Consider the following 14,680-nt stretch of genomic DNA (forward strand, 5'->3'; position numbering starts at 1 on the left):
ATATTAAACTTTACCTGTCCTTATTTTCTGTATCTTTTAGAATGTATTTTGTTATTTAACATAGGTTTGTATGTAAAGACAGCTTGCTTACAACTCATGGATTTAAGAGGCTCTCATTGTGGAGAAAGGATGACACAAGATTAGGCGCTAAATGAGTTAAATATAAATCATTTATAGTACAAAAGTGAGACTGACGTGAATTGGATACATAAAGTAATTGAGATTTTTTTTTTTTTTTTTTTTTTTTTTTTGGTTTTTAGAGACAGGGTTTCTCTGTGTAGCCCTGGCTGTCCTGGAACTAACTGTAGACCACGCTGGCCTCGAACTCAGAAATCCGCCTGCTTCTGCCTCCCAAGTGCTGGGATTAAAGGCGTGCGCCACCACCGCCCAGCTGTAATTGAGATGTTTAGCTGTGGTTTTATGCATTAGAATTTCCCCACTATACTAAATATTGTTAGGATACTTCTTACATGATATCTTCCATGTTACCACATGAAAGAAGTAAAAGAGAGAGTTTATAAGCTGGGGATGTATAGAGGGAAGTTAAGATTTGCTTTTGTGTGTTGGGTGTGGTAGTGCATGCCTTTGATCTCAGCACTAAGGAGGCAGAGGCAGTTAGATCTCTGAGTTCGAGGCCAGCCTGGACTACAAAGGGAGTCCAGGACAGCCAGGGCTTGTTACACAGAGAAACCCTGTCTAACAAAACAAATAAACAAATTTGCTTTTGTATGAGATAATAGTAACTTTTCCCCCTGATTCTGAAACATGCAGATATTATATTTGGAAAATATAAAAGTGTATATAACAAGAAAGTAATATATAAAACATAGTCACAGTCCTTTGCTCTTTACGTTCTCACTGTAATCCCATTCTGTTTGGGTGGCTTAAAATAAGTAAAAAAAAAGCCCAAGAATATAGCTCGGTAGCTACACGTGCAAGGGTCTAGGCTCAATTTCTGGGCGCTCGCGCGCACGCACACACACACACACACACACACACTCACACACTCACACACACACTCACACACTCACACACTCCCTCTCCCTCTCCCTCTCCCTCTCCCTCTCCCTCTCCCTCTCCCTCTCCCTCTCCCTCTCCCTCTCCCTCTGTCTATTTCTGTCTCTCTCTATCTCACTCTCACTCTCTCACTATCTGAAGCATTTAAAAAGATTTATTTTAGATGTTTTCTTGCTCTTGAGCTTCTTTCTGTGCTTGGGCAGTCTTTGTGCTTTGTGTCCACAGTAACCTGGACTATAGCTACACCCTCATACATTCAGCTCAAAACATAGTTTTTAGTGACTGCCTTTCTTAGTCACTGTCCTACTGTTGTGAAGAAACACCGTGGCCAAGACGACTCTCATCAAAGAAACCATTGAATTGGAGTCTTGCTTGCAGTTTGAGAGGTTTAGTCCATTATGGCAGGAGCATGGCATCAGGCAGGTGGCAGGCAGGCTTGGTTAAGAAGTAACTGAGAGTTAACCCTGGTCCATGAATAGAGACGGGTGGGGACAGAGATAGACTGAGCCAGGTCCCCACCTTCTAACCCTTCTCAGAGAGTGCCACTCTGTGGTGACCAAGCATTCAAATATATGAGCCTATGGGGACCATTCTCATTCAGACCACCACACTGCTTAAAATTCTGCCTTACCGAGTAGAGTAAGTAGCTTTGTTTCTACTTAGCAATAAAAACAAATCAATTTTAAAAGGAGCAAGTAATGCAAATAGATATTTTTTCAAAGAAGACATACAGGTGGTAATGTATCCTTGCCTACATTAAACCTTAGGGAAATGAAAATCAAAACTTAATAGCCAGACTAAGTAAATTTAGATAAAATCTTCATAATTAAAATGAAGGGCAGTAATAGGTACTGGTGAGAGTGTAGTGAGTTTGGAGCCTTTTGTGTAGCTAGTGGGAATCACAGTGATGTACCTCCTGAAAAGTAGTCTGGTGGTTCCTCAAACTGTTAAATGTTTATATGACTTAGAATCCATCTGAGAAATAGGAAAATGTGTCTACATAAAATTCATTCAGGAGTGTTTAGATAGGACTGGAGAGATGGCTCAGTGGTTGAGAGTACTCACTGGCTGCTCTCCCAGAGGACTCAAGTTCAGTTCCCAGCACCCACATGATGGGTTGGGTCCCAGCTGTCTGTAACTCCAGGTCCAGGGGATCCAGTGTCCTCTTCTGGCCTTGGGCATTGTGCACATGTGGTACACTTACAGTCAAGCAGGCAAAATACTCATGCACATAAAATAAAATAAATATTTAAAAATGATTAGAGTAAGGTTATTATTATAATAAAAATATTAAAATTTCCATCATTTGGAAAGTTGTTAAATATGATGTATTTATACTATAGTCTTATTCTCAGTAACAAAGTGAATGAAGTGTTGTCACAGGCTACATCTTAGTTTGAAAATGTTTAGTGAAACAAAACAAATACCAGAGATAATAAGCCTTATTTTGTGATTCCTTTTATACAGTGGCCCTGAATAGGCAGTCCACAGAAACAGGAGCTTTGTGGTTGTCAGGGATGAGAGGAGGGGAATAAGGATTAAGTGCTTATTTTACATAAGAGGATATGTCAGGAATGTTCTGGAATTAGATTGTGGTGATGGTTGTACAGTGTAGTTGGTCTTTCTACTTTGTGGGTTCTTTTTCCTACCATTTATTTAACCCCCCCCTTTTTTTTTTTTACCCCCTATGACCAGATAGGAGACAAAGGATAGAGGGGGAGACAGAAAGATCCTTGAATTTTTTCTTGCTTCTTCTTTGAGCACAACTTTGAACACACTACAGCCAACCTCCCTGATCCTACCAACAATCACCAACCCTGCCTCTTGGGGCCATAGCATTTATAGACCCTCTGAAAATTTCCCAGAATTTCAAACATCACACAATCAAAGAAACTGTCTGCAGCTGGCAAACCACACCTCTGCCAGAGCTAATCATCATTAGATGCTGTGGACATTCCGAAGCAGCCCTACATACATACCATACCCGGGATTAAAAAAAAAAAAAAAAAAAAAAAAAAACAAACCACATTCTTATACTATTTCTGTGTTTTTCTGAAGAAACCAAAATTCCAGAATTGCATTAGAGTATAGCTCTGTAAATATACTGAAAAACAAAAACAAAAACAAAAAAACCCTGAATTGTGTACTTCAAGATGGAGAATTTTGGACTTGGAGAATGTCATACTTCTTAGCATGTATTTTGGCCCCAGGTTTAATCCTTTGAGCCACAAACACCAAACAAACAAACAAGCAAACACCCAAGCAATAAGTAAAAATGAAAAAAGAGGAAAGGGGCTGGGGAGGTAGCTCAGACATTGTGAGCACTCACTGCTGCTCTTGCAGAGGACCTGAGTTTGCCTCCCAGCACCCACATTGGGTAAATTACAACTAACTCTGGCACCCTCTTCTGACTTTTGAGAGGACCTGCACATATGTCACCATATAGACAACCAAGTACATACATATATACATAAATAAAGAGAAAGAATATACCCCTAAATAAGTGGTTCTCATCATGTAGGTTGTGACCACGTTGGGGGTCAAATAACCTATTCATAGGAGTTACCTAAGACCATTGGAAAACAGATATTTACATTACAATTCATAACAAATTTAGAATTAGGAGGTAGCACAAATAATGTTATGGTTGGATGCCACCACAGTATGAAGAACTGTATTAAGATCTAGGAAGGTTGGGAACCACTGCCCAAAATAGTGAATTTTATGATATGTATATTGTGTTTTAATAAAAATGATGTAAAAATAGATAATTAGGAGCCTACACACTTAAAAGTATGTTCAGATGAGAGAGGATGCTATCTTTAATCCAGGTGGAGGTAATAAGAATTGATTGGATTGCCAAATGTAGTTTCTTTTTTGATTTTTTTTTTTTTTCAAGACCAGAGTCTCACTATGTAGCTTTGGCTGTCCTAGATTTCTCTATGTAAACTGGACTACCTTTAAATGCATCGAGATCTGACTGTTTCTGCCTCCTAGAGTGATGGGCTTAAAGGCGTGAGCTAACAAATGTTTTTTAAAACAGATTTATTTATTTATTATACAGTGTTCTGCCTGCATGTGTGCGTGTCCGCAGATCAGAAGAGGGCACCAGATCTCATAGATAGTCATGGGCTACCATGTAGTTGCTGGGAACTGAACTCAGGACCTCTGGAAGTGCTCTTAACCTCTGAGCCGTCTCTCCAGCCCAACAAATGTATTTTGAACTTAGAACTGGTAGGTTTTGTAAAGTGCCTGAGAGGTGTAAGGGAAAAAAAGGAGTCAGGAGCTGCTGCTGAAGTCCCAGCTTCTAGTCCCAGCACGCTGCATGTGAAGCTAACACAGGTGCTAAGTGATAGCCAGCTTGGCCCCCAGAGTGAGACATTGTCTCAAAAAAAAAAAAAAAACAAAAAACAGTAATAACAAAATGACTCTTGGGGTTTGATTTCAGCAACTGACCATTGTCTATAGATGAGATTTTATACATGCCTGGCTTGCATGTTTATTGACTTTAGTATCTCTGGACAAGCACTAAAAAAAGATTCATTCAGCTTTTTGTTTCAGAGGTTCTTATCTTGTCTCTTTTGCCTCTGGGCAGTTGTGTGGTAAGGCAGAACATCTTGGCAGGAGCATTTGAGGAGCAAAGCAACATCTTCCCTGGAGTGTAGGAATCAGACGGGGAGTCAGAAGAACCAGGGGGAGGATCAACTCTTCATGTCACACCTCCAGTGGCTGGGAGCTACCTCTTCTTCTTCCAGCCAAGTTGACCTTCAGGGTCAGAGCCTTGAGGATCGGATCCCATCTCAGAGGTTGGCTCTCCCAGCTGAGGCTCAAGCTCAGGGGGGAGTCTGCTGTCAGGCTAGAAAGAGTTGCTGGCTGAGATATTAATTTGTTAGCATGTTGCTTGGCTTTTAAAACTATTAAGGCTGAATGAAACCACCAAAGAGTAGATGAGGGACAAACAAAAAGAGGTCGTAAGACTAAATAAAACCTAGAACACTCTGTTGTCTCAAGGCGAGTTGAAACCCTGAGAGTGGCAATGTCCTCAGGAGACTATGGTCTCAACTGTGAAAAGATAAAGACTGAGAAATGAACTTGTTTAGATTTTCTTGACCTTTCTTTCCTCTCCTTCCTCTCCCTTTGCTCACGGCCTCTCCCTTTCCCTTGCTCACTCCTAGAGCAGCCTCATGCCTGCTGGATAACTGTTACACCACTGAGCTGTAGCCCTAGCTAAATTCATTTCTAATATAAGGAAATAATAGATCGGGGCCAGGGGAGACCACTTGTTATGCAAGCCAGAAGACTGAATTCAGTGTGCGGGACTCATGTGAAGGTGGAGGAGATAAACAGGAACGCCACAAAGTCATCTGACATGCACACAAGTACTGTGGCCACCATACCCTACTCCTACTTTTCAGGCACTCATAATAGGAGCCCAACAATAAGCTTGCTTAAATGTGATATCAACCTTGCTAAGTTACCTGATGAATTCAGTACTCTGTAGGTTCTTTGGGATTTGTGTATGCACACAGAATACATAAATGATAGTTCTGTGTGTTTACTTCTTTCTTAGACACCCCCCCCACCCCCCCCAGCTTTTGGAGACATCACCTGGCTGTCCTGGAACTCAAAGAGATCTGTCCTGTTACACTTGGCTTTTTCTCTTAGAACTTTTATTTTCTTTCTCGGCCTTACATGCTTCCTGTGGCCTCTGGTACAGTGTATTAGGGGAGTGGTTATAACAAAAGTCTGCTTTTCTGTTTACGGAGGGGAAAGCTTGTGGCAGCTTACAGCTCAGTATGAGGTGCTTCACCATGCCTCCATCACTTCCTCTCCATCTCCAGTTTGGGAGAGTCCCATGAGCACAGTCCATGGTGCTTCTCAGCCCTGTGCTTGGTAGACACTGAGTTGATTGTGTCATTTCTTTTCTTTGTTTTGTTAATACTGGAATTGTATTGATTTACTTCTCAAATATTAGAAAGACTTCATATTCTTTTTTTTTTTTTGGTTTTTCAAGACAGGGTTTCTCTGTGTAGTCCTGGCTGTCCTGGAACTCACTCTGTAGACCAGGCTGGCCTCAAACTCAGAAATCCACCTGCCTCTGCCTCCCAAGTGCTGGGATTAAAGGCGTGCGCCACCACTGCCCGGCGAGACTTCATATTCTTAATAAATTGATGGATTGGATTCTTTTTATGTCACTTGAGTGGTTAAAGCTTAGCTATGAAGTGTTCAGAGGACTCTAGTGTTAAAGGCTTGTCTTCAGCTGGTGGACGTGGACTTTGAGAGGTAATTGTATCACAAGGGCCATAATCCATGGATTCATTCGCTGATCACTTTATAATTTTGCATTAATTAAAAAGGTTGGAAACTAGGAAGTGGGGCCTGGTTGCATGGAGTAGGCTCTGGTGTAGGCAGGCAGTACTCTGTCCAGGCATCCCCTGTGCTTCTCCTCAGCTCCTCCTTCCCAGATGCCAGTGGGCAACAGCCTCTTCTGTCATGGTTGCCGCTGTCGGATGTGCAACAGTATGGCCATCTAAGACTGGAACCATGATCAGATAATTACTCTTCAATAGTTTATTGCAAGGATTTTGCTGCAGTGATGAAAAGTGTAACGGGGCTGTGGTAGAACGTTCCGTAACCTTAACCCCACCCCTTGGGAGGCAGAGGCAGGTGGATCTCTTGAGTTTGAGGCCAGCCTGGCCTACAGAGAAACCCTGTCTTTGAAAAACCAGAAAGAAAAAAAAAAAAAAAAAAAAAGCAAAGGTATAGTGTATAGCATGTGTTATTGTTTTAATATGTTTTCATTAGTGAGATTTTTCTGTAATTCAAAAATGTAAGGATTTAGTGTTTTTGCAGGTTTCATGGCTTGGCTGGCTAGCCAGTGACCCCAGGATTTTCTTCTCTCTTTCCTTTCCTGCTCTGGGGTTATAGGCAACTGCATTCTGCCTAGCTCTTTATGGGTTCTCAGGCCCAAAGGCAGGTCTTCATGCTAATGCCACCTGCATTTACAGACTGATGTGTCTCCCCAGCCCCAAGACTTGGTCTTTTTGACCTAGGGCTCAGTTATTGCTCATGTTCCAAGTGTTTGAAGAGTTCCTCTTGTCTTTCTGTTACTGGTTTCTGGTTGTCTCTTTGTGGCTGCAGAGCATACTTTGTATGCACACAGGTCTTTGAAGCTCTGTAAGATTTGTAATGTCATGTGGGTTATGGTTTATCATGGCAAGCTTCTGCGTGCATCTGAAAGAGTGTCTTCTGCCGCTGTGGAGAGGAATGTTCCATAAATGTTGACTAGATCCTTAGCTGTTGGTTGAGGTCTGTATTCTTGGGATGTGTTCTCCAAGTTGCTGATAGTATATAGTATTGAGATTTTGACTATAGTGAAATTTGTTTACTTTTTCTTTTCTTTTTTTTTTCCTGTTTGATGCATAGACATTTAGTGTTATTTTTTTTTTTTTCTGGTGGATTGGTCCTTATTATGACCTCTCTTCCCTCTCCTCTGATAATCTTTGCTCTAAATTCTACTTATATCCGATTTAATATATAAAAAATAATTTTCTTTAATTTTAATTAATTTAAATTTAGGCACATGTGGCTGATGACTGTCATTACTGGAAGGTGGAGGGAGCTATGACACAAATTTAATTAAAAGGTAAATTTTATAGTATGTTAAGAGACATTAAGGACAATTAGTGATTAGCTTGAAAGTGGAGATTCGGGCAGGATATTTGACTTTGAATTTGGTAGTCAGGAAAGCAATTCTTGAAAAGAGAACAAAATTTTAGAGTGGGAATTATCCCTGCTAATGTCTTGTGGGAAGAAGCCATCAAGGGCTGGCAGAGGGGTAGCCAGTGTGTGGACTTTAGCTTTTACTCTGATCACCGGCAAAACTCCTTGAAAGCTTAGAGCGGACCCTGATCCAGTCAGACTTGACTTTTGTAAAGATGACTGTGGCTAGTCTGTTGAAAATAGACTATAGGGACTCTGGTGCAGGGGAAACAGGGGATAGGAATGTAGGTACATGATTCTTTGTCATCAGGCCAAGTAGTTAAGGGAGATTTTGAGGGAAAATATAAAGACATTTTCAGAGATTTTTAAGAAATTATTAATTTTAGAGATATTAAATTAGAGATCTTTATTAGACATATCCAAATAGAGAAAGCAAGCAGACTGTGACCTTCTCCAGATCCATGAGTCTCTGCCCTTGTGGAGCTTACATCCTGCTGCATATGGGTAGTAGACACATAGCTAAATGAACACAGTAAGTGAATAACATACTAGAAGGAAACACTCATGAAGAAAATCCAAGTGGGACACAAGGTATGTTTTAAAGGAGCGTGAGGATCCAGTTCAGTTAGTAGAGTGCTTGCCTAGCAAACATGAAGTCGGGGTTGGAGCCCAGCATCACATAAAGCTGGGAGTGGAAGCAGGAGGATCAGAAGTTCAAAGCCATTCTTGGATACCTAGGGAGTTCAAGGTCAATTGGGCTACATGAGACCCCGTCTAAGAAAAAAAAAAAAGATTTTGCTGTACTGGATTAATAGTGTCGTCATATTGAGGTGGTGAGAAAACCCATCTTACAGAGTCCAGGTAGAAAAGTAGGTCGAGGGAGCCAAAGTGTAAAGGGTCCCTGGTGGGAACATGGCAGAAACATTCAAGGAAGAGCAGAAGAGGCAGGAGCCTAAATGTGCTTCAGGCGGCAAGAGCACGCACGGGAATGCTTAGGGGAAGACGCTGTCAAATGGCAGTGGTCTGGATGACAGCTGTTTTAAAGGCTCTCTTTATCCTGATGAGACAGGAAGGTAGGGGACACTTTAGCAGCTGGGAGGTATTATCTGACCTATGGATTAGCTCTCACTGCCTGTTTGCATCACCAAATTGTCTTACCACTTGGATGAGCGGAGGCAAGGGTTATTACGTTAGCTGAGATGGGAATCCCCCCCTCCCCGGAGAGCAGGTCTGAGGAGGTGGTCAGGAGCTCAGTCTTGGACATGTTAAGTTTATGATGCCTATTAGATATCTGAATAGAGGTGTTCAGTAGGCATTCTGATAATGCTTATGGGTCCTCTTATGTTAAAATATGAATAATGCTATTAAAACAGTATATTTGCTATTTTGAAATATGTTATGTTGTATTATCTTAATTTTTAACATGTTCAATCCTGACAACTGGAGTGTTTTCAAGATAAATTGACTGATTTGTTCTTGGCTTTGCTGCTAGAGTTGATGGTACTTTCTTAGAGTTACACAGAGATGTCATTCCATTTTAGAAGTGGAAATATAATTATGTAGTCTGAGTATTTTTACTTGCTTTCTATTTTAGGTTCTATTACTACTGGATTTTCAAGAATTTTTAATACAATTTTTCCTTTGAATTATGATATAAATATCAAAAATCTTTAAATTTTTTTAAAAAAGGGAAATATTTTAGTTTTGGAAGTCAGAATGCCAAGGAAAAGGAAAAATCTTGGGGGAAATCCTTTGCGGAAGACTGCAAACTCTAAGAAAATTGTCGTATCCCGTGTTGCTAGTCGTGAGGAGCCAGCCACTACTCTTCCTTCCGTGTGTGAGACAAAGATTGATCAGGAGGAGCTCTTCTCCAGTATCTCAGAGATGTTCTCTGCTCTGGACCCTGATGTAGTTTATTTGATGCTTTCTGAATGTGATTTTAAAGGTGAGAAAAGTTTAGTTTGACTCTTTGCATCTTATAAGAAGACCTCATATTCTGTGCCACAGTGAATACCAATGTAGAAAAATGTTATTATGATTTTGTTTATCATATGTTAAGTATCTCCCAGGGACAAAGAGACTGTTTGTATCACTAGGGATATGAAAGATAAAGATAGTTTTTACTATAAAGAAATGCACACTTGTAGGTGTAAGATGCATGAATATAAATATAGTCCACATTTTAGCCTCTCTATCTCCTCTGGACAGGTTGGTGCTATTGACATCTTTGAGTTGTTTTCCTAACTTGTTAATGAAAAATAATAGTATGTATCTTACAGGGTAGGACTTTTTTGGGGAGGACTGAAAGTTTATTTTGTTGTTTGATTTTGGTAATGACTTTAGCTTACTATGCTATAGTAACCTGTAATAAATTGTTTAGAAGTATGTTTGCAGGCAAAAAGAACTCTTAAGTGGCCTGGGTGGATTATCACCTGGTTAGTATAGTTTTTGGCTATAGTTATTATAAGATAAAGTCATTGTAGATGTGAATGTCTTGATAACACCCGATAAGCTTACAATCTCAGTCATTGTGTGAGCTGCGTTGTGAGCATTTCTGATGTGTCATGATAAGATACCCAGGTTTCAGGACTGCATCTGGTGCTCAGAAACTTGTTGAACATACGTGCATAAAGCAGTGGGGAAGGGAGTTACAACCATATCATCTTATGTCCTAACACCCTTATTTCTGTTTTTCAGGAGCCTCTGTACACCTTCTTTGTAAATACTTGATGTAACGCATAGTTCGAATGATAGCATTGATGGCACTAAAGCATACATGCTGCTTTTCAAACTTAATACCATGAAGCTGTTGTCAGTGCTCTTGCATACTTCTCTTTATAGCCAGCTGTCTGTTTCTCTTTGGTGCTTCCCTAGTGTTCCAGTGAGTTGTATTCTAATGTATTCGTTTCTGTCTAAGTTTCTCATGGGTACAGAGAAAGAACATTTCAGTGAACGTAGCCATTTTCTTCTGGCTTTTCTTCTTGGTCCCAAAGCATTGCTCTCTGCAGCACAGGCTAAGAATAGTTTTCCAGGGCTGGAGAGATGGCTCAGAGGTTAAGAGCACTGACTCCTCTTCTAGAGGACCTGAGTTCAATTCCCAGCAACCACATGGTGGCTCACAACCATTTGTAATGGGATCTGATGCCTTCTTCTGGCGTGTCTGAAGACAGCGACAGTGTACTCCTATAAATAAAATAAATAAATCTTAAAAAAAAAAAAAAAAAGAATAGTTTTCCAGCCTTGAAAATACACTGCAGTTTACCTATCAGGAGGTATGCCAGTTTGTAGTACCTACAGCCTCTCAGCATTGTGAATAATTATATTAAGATTTTAATAAGAATAAATTGTGCCTCTTCTTTTTAAAATAGAGATTAATATTGAATATTTTTATATTTGATTTTTTTCTTATATTTTATAAATTATTCATTTAGTCTTTAAGGTCATTTTTATGTCACAGTTTTAATTTTTCTGCAATCTGTTTAAGACTTCCTTTTATGATAATTACCTTTGTATTTTGGTATTTTACTTACACTGCTTTTCACTATAAATAGCTAGTTCTTTAGTTGATCGCTTTGGGTTTTTCTGCTCTGTAGTTTTTTTCCCTCTTCTGTTTGCGCTTTCCCTTCACGTTGTTTCAGTGTTTTGTTTAGCTCTGCAGTTTTGCTCTATTCTCCGGACTGACCTCTCTGCCAGGCTTCCCTCTCCAACCCCTCTTTGTTTTTCTCTTAAGGGAGCGTTAACTGGGTCTTACTAGGTGCCAGTCCTTGTGCATGGCCCTTCTCATGGATTATCTCACTTAACCCACAGCAGCCTCTGAGGTAGGTACTTTTAGTATCCCCATATTACAAACAAGAAGATCTGCTTAGGGAAGTTAGCTCACATGTGTGAATCATATCAAGCAAGTAGATTTTTAAATGATGGTGTTTTGACTCCAGAACAGAGCTGTGTCCTAAGTGCTGTGCTTTTTTTTTTTTTTTTTCCATATTTATCTTCTTAAAACAAAAGCCATATACAACAGAAACAAAATACAAAAAGGCGTTCAAATTCCAAATGCTTAAAAATTACTTTCTTTTCTTGTGGTGCCTATGATCAAATCCATGGTCTCGAGCATGCTAGCAAGGCACCAGCCACTGAGCAATGTCCCAGGCATGGAAGAATGCTTGAAGACCGACCCAGTGGCTGTTTGTGTTGCAATCAGCTCAGCATTGGAGTCAGACACACCGGCCCTGTTACTGTGTGACTTGGGTCCAGTTCCTGTACCTTTTTTGAGCTTCATTTTCTGTTTTCTAGGATGATCATTCTCATAGTATTACTTGAAGATTCAATGAGGTTATCTGTGGAATGCTCCAAGCCCAAATGCTGTAGCTGGCAGTTTTCCTCCCTTTACATTCCCTTAGAAAACAAAGGGCGACTATCGGACCCTCCCTGTTTCACCCAGTCTCCTCCAGTTATTTCTTCTTCCTATTCGTCATGGAGAACCTGTGAGCTAACTCTCCAACCAACTTCTCTGAATACCCTTAAATAGGTTTCCTCCCCTCCCCTCCCCTCTCTCTCTCTCCTCCCTCTCCTCTCTCTCCTCTCTTTCTTCTCTCTCCTCTCTCTCTCCTCTCTCTCCTCTCTTTCTTCTCTCTCCTCTCTCTCTCTTCTCTCTCCTCTCTATCCCTCTCTCCCTCTCTCCCTTCCCCTTCCTTTTTTTTTTTTTTTTTTTTTTTTTGGAAACAGAATCTCACTGTGTAGCTCTAGCTGTCCTGGATCTTACTATGCAGATGAAACTGGCTTTGAACTCACAGAGATCTACCTGCTTCTGCCTCCCATGTGTTGGGATTAAAGGCAGTTTTGTATTTTCAAGCTTGGCTTTAACTTTTGTCCTGTTGGCAACTTGATTTTAATCTTTTTAGTGCCAGATCATATATATTGCTTTCTGTGTAATCTTTTCTTATTCTCCTTTCCATCACAGTAGCATTTGCACATTATTAAAAAGTATACATTGTTTAATTTATATTATGATGTAATTATATTTTAATGTACATGTCTTTATATTCGATTTAAACTTTTATGAGATCTTTCATATCAAAAATTTATCTTCATTTTGTATGAAGTATTTCTGCTGCATATATTTTTCATACTGTGAAATACGCGGTGTGGACTGTGTAAATGGGCACATTTCCTGAGAGAAGACCTACTTAACACACGCAGTCCTTAAAAGGACATCCGATCGATAAAGAATTGTTGAATATATCGGCTGACTTTAGAATCTTTATATACAGTCTATGTGTATGCTCATTAAACTGTTAAATTTGTACTTACAGTATTTATTACAATTAAGAAGAACACCATTCCTTGGCTCTGTCGTTAATACTTCTCTAATGGAGATTTTAATGTATTAGAGTAGTGTTAGTTTTTAAAAGATGATCTGGATACCGACACATTTTCAATGTATATCTATATGTTTGTTGTTACTGTTATTGTTCTCATGCAGTTGAAAATGCCATGGACTGTCTGTTAGAATTATCTGCTACTGGTGCCAAGATGGAACAATCTTCTGTTGATCGTGAGAGCAAGCCAGGTACATCAGGAAGCACAGTGATGGAGCCGTGCCGTCCCGAAGGCGAGAGCGAAGACTCAAAACTGGATTCATTTTTGGATATGCAGCTAACTGAAGACTTGGATTCTTTAATACAGAATGCTTTTGAGAAACTGAACTCTCCTCCTGATGACCAAGTCTACCCATTCTCCCCTCTGCAAGATGCTAATAGTTTTAATGACCCTTCCACCTTCATGAATTCAGATTCAAGTGGTATGACTTCTCTTCTTTCTGTACAAAATACTGGCTCAAACAGCGAAATTCTCAAGAATTCTGCTTCTTTACTAAGTTCAAACCCACTGACTTCACATTCAGTTTCCATTGAGCCTGAAGGTTGTACACAGAGTGGCACATTGGCATTGGAAGGGGGCTACCCAGAAGGCTCTCCTCTCAGTAGCTCTGGAAATCCAACAAATGACTCTGTTATGGGTTGTGGCAATTTTAGCCAAAGACACAAAGATCGTTTGGAATCTGAGTGTCCTCGTGTGCAGCATTCTCAAGCCCTTGTAGATTTGGGCAACAGTGAACCTCGGGTTCCTTCCAATCGCCCTCTGCACAATTCAGGGTCTGATTTACCAGGTACAGATGGGGATCAAAAGCCTGCTTCTGCGCCTGACGTTTTTGTGCCCTCTGAGGGGTTCAATTTCAAGCCGCACAAACATCCTGAACTGCCACCAAAGGGGAAGGATATGAATTACTGCCCGGTGCTCACCCCTCTCCCTTTACTCCTTCCGCCTCCACCCCCACCACCAATCTGGAACCCGATGATCCCTGCATTTGATCTCTTTCAAGGGAACCATGGCTTTGTAGCCCCTGTTGTGACCACAGCCGCACACTGGAGACCTGTCAACTACACGTTCCCACCCCCCATCATCTCCCACAACTCTCCGACTAAAGTGTGGAGGGGCAGCGAGGGAGCAAGTGCTTACCAGGTGCAGGAGGCCCCTGTGCCGCAGCCTGCGCGGAAGAAGACCACCTCCTTTGTCGGCTTAGTTCTCGTCCTTCTCAGAGGGCTGCCAGGCTCAGGGAAATCCTTTCTGGCAAGGTAGGAAGTTTTACTGACATTTGTTAGAAAGTATAAAAGTGCATGGATTTGTACAGCTCATGAAAATATCCAGAACACATGGGTGTGGGTAATAACACATAGTTAATAACTCAATTTTGTTTTGAGATCTTTTAAAAGATAATAATCTTCACTGAAAGTTTTTATTGAATTCTTTTTTCTCATACAGTTTTTTTTTTTTTTAAAGATTTATTTATTTCATGTATATGAGTACACTGTTGGCTGTCTTCAGACACACTAGAAGAAGGCATCAGATCCTATTACAGATGGTTGTGGACCACCATGTGGTTGCT

The 14,680-nt window shown here is 40.5% G+C and overlaps 1 protein-coding gene across 13 annotated transcripts in view; it reads left to right on the top strand.

Annotated features, from left to right (window-relative positions):
• The window catches only part of N4bp2 (NEDD4 binding protein 2), a 126,622-nt gene that overhangs the window by 14,290 nt on the left and 97,652 nt on the right, over positions 1-14,680 (top strand). For 3 of the 13 annotated variants that reach the window (XM_076938561.1, XM_076938560.1, XM_076938562.1), the window contains exons 3-5: positions 7,597-7,663; positions 9,335-9,685; positions 13,220-14,369. In XM_076938561.1, the coding sequence (XP_076794676.1) occupies positions 9,457-9,685; positions 13,220-14,369 (1,379 nt within the window). In that variant the 5' untranslated portion in view covers positions 7,597-7,663; positions 9,335-9,456. Of the gene's footprint in view, positions 1-7,596; positions 7,664-9,334; positions 9,686-10,437; positions 10,622-11,470; positions 11,559-13,219; positions 14,370-14,680 lie in introns of those variants that run through there. The other 10 variants (XM_076938557.1, XM_076938558.1, XM_076938559.1 and 7 more) reach the window with 7 other exon arrangements.

This window comes from Arvicanthis niloticus, chromosome 7 (genome assembly GCF_011762505.2).
Source record: "Arvicanthis niloticus isolate mArvNil1 chromosome 7, mArvNil1.pat.X, whole genome shotgun sequence".
Classification (NCBI taxonomy): domain Eukaryota; kingdom Metazoa; phylum Chordata; class Mammalia; order Rodentia; family Muridae; genus Arvicanthis; species Arvicanthis niloticus.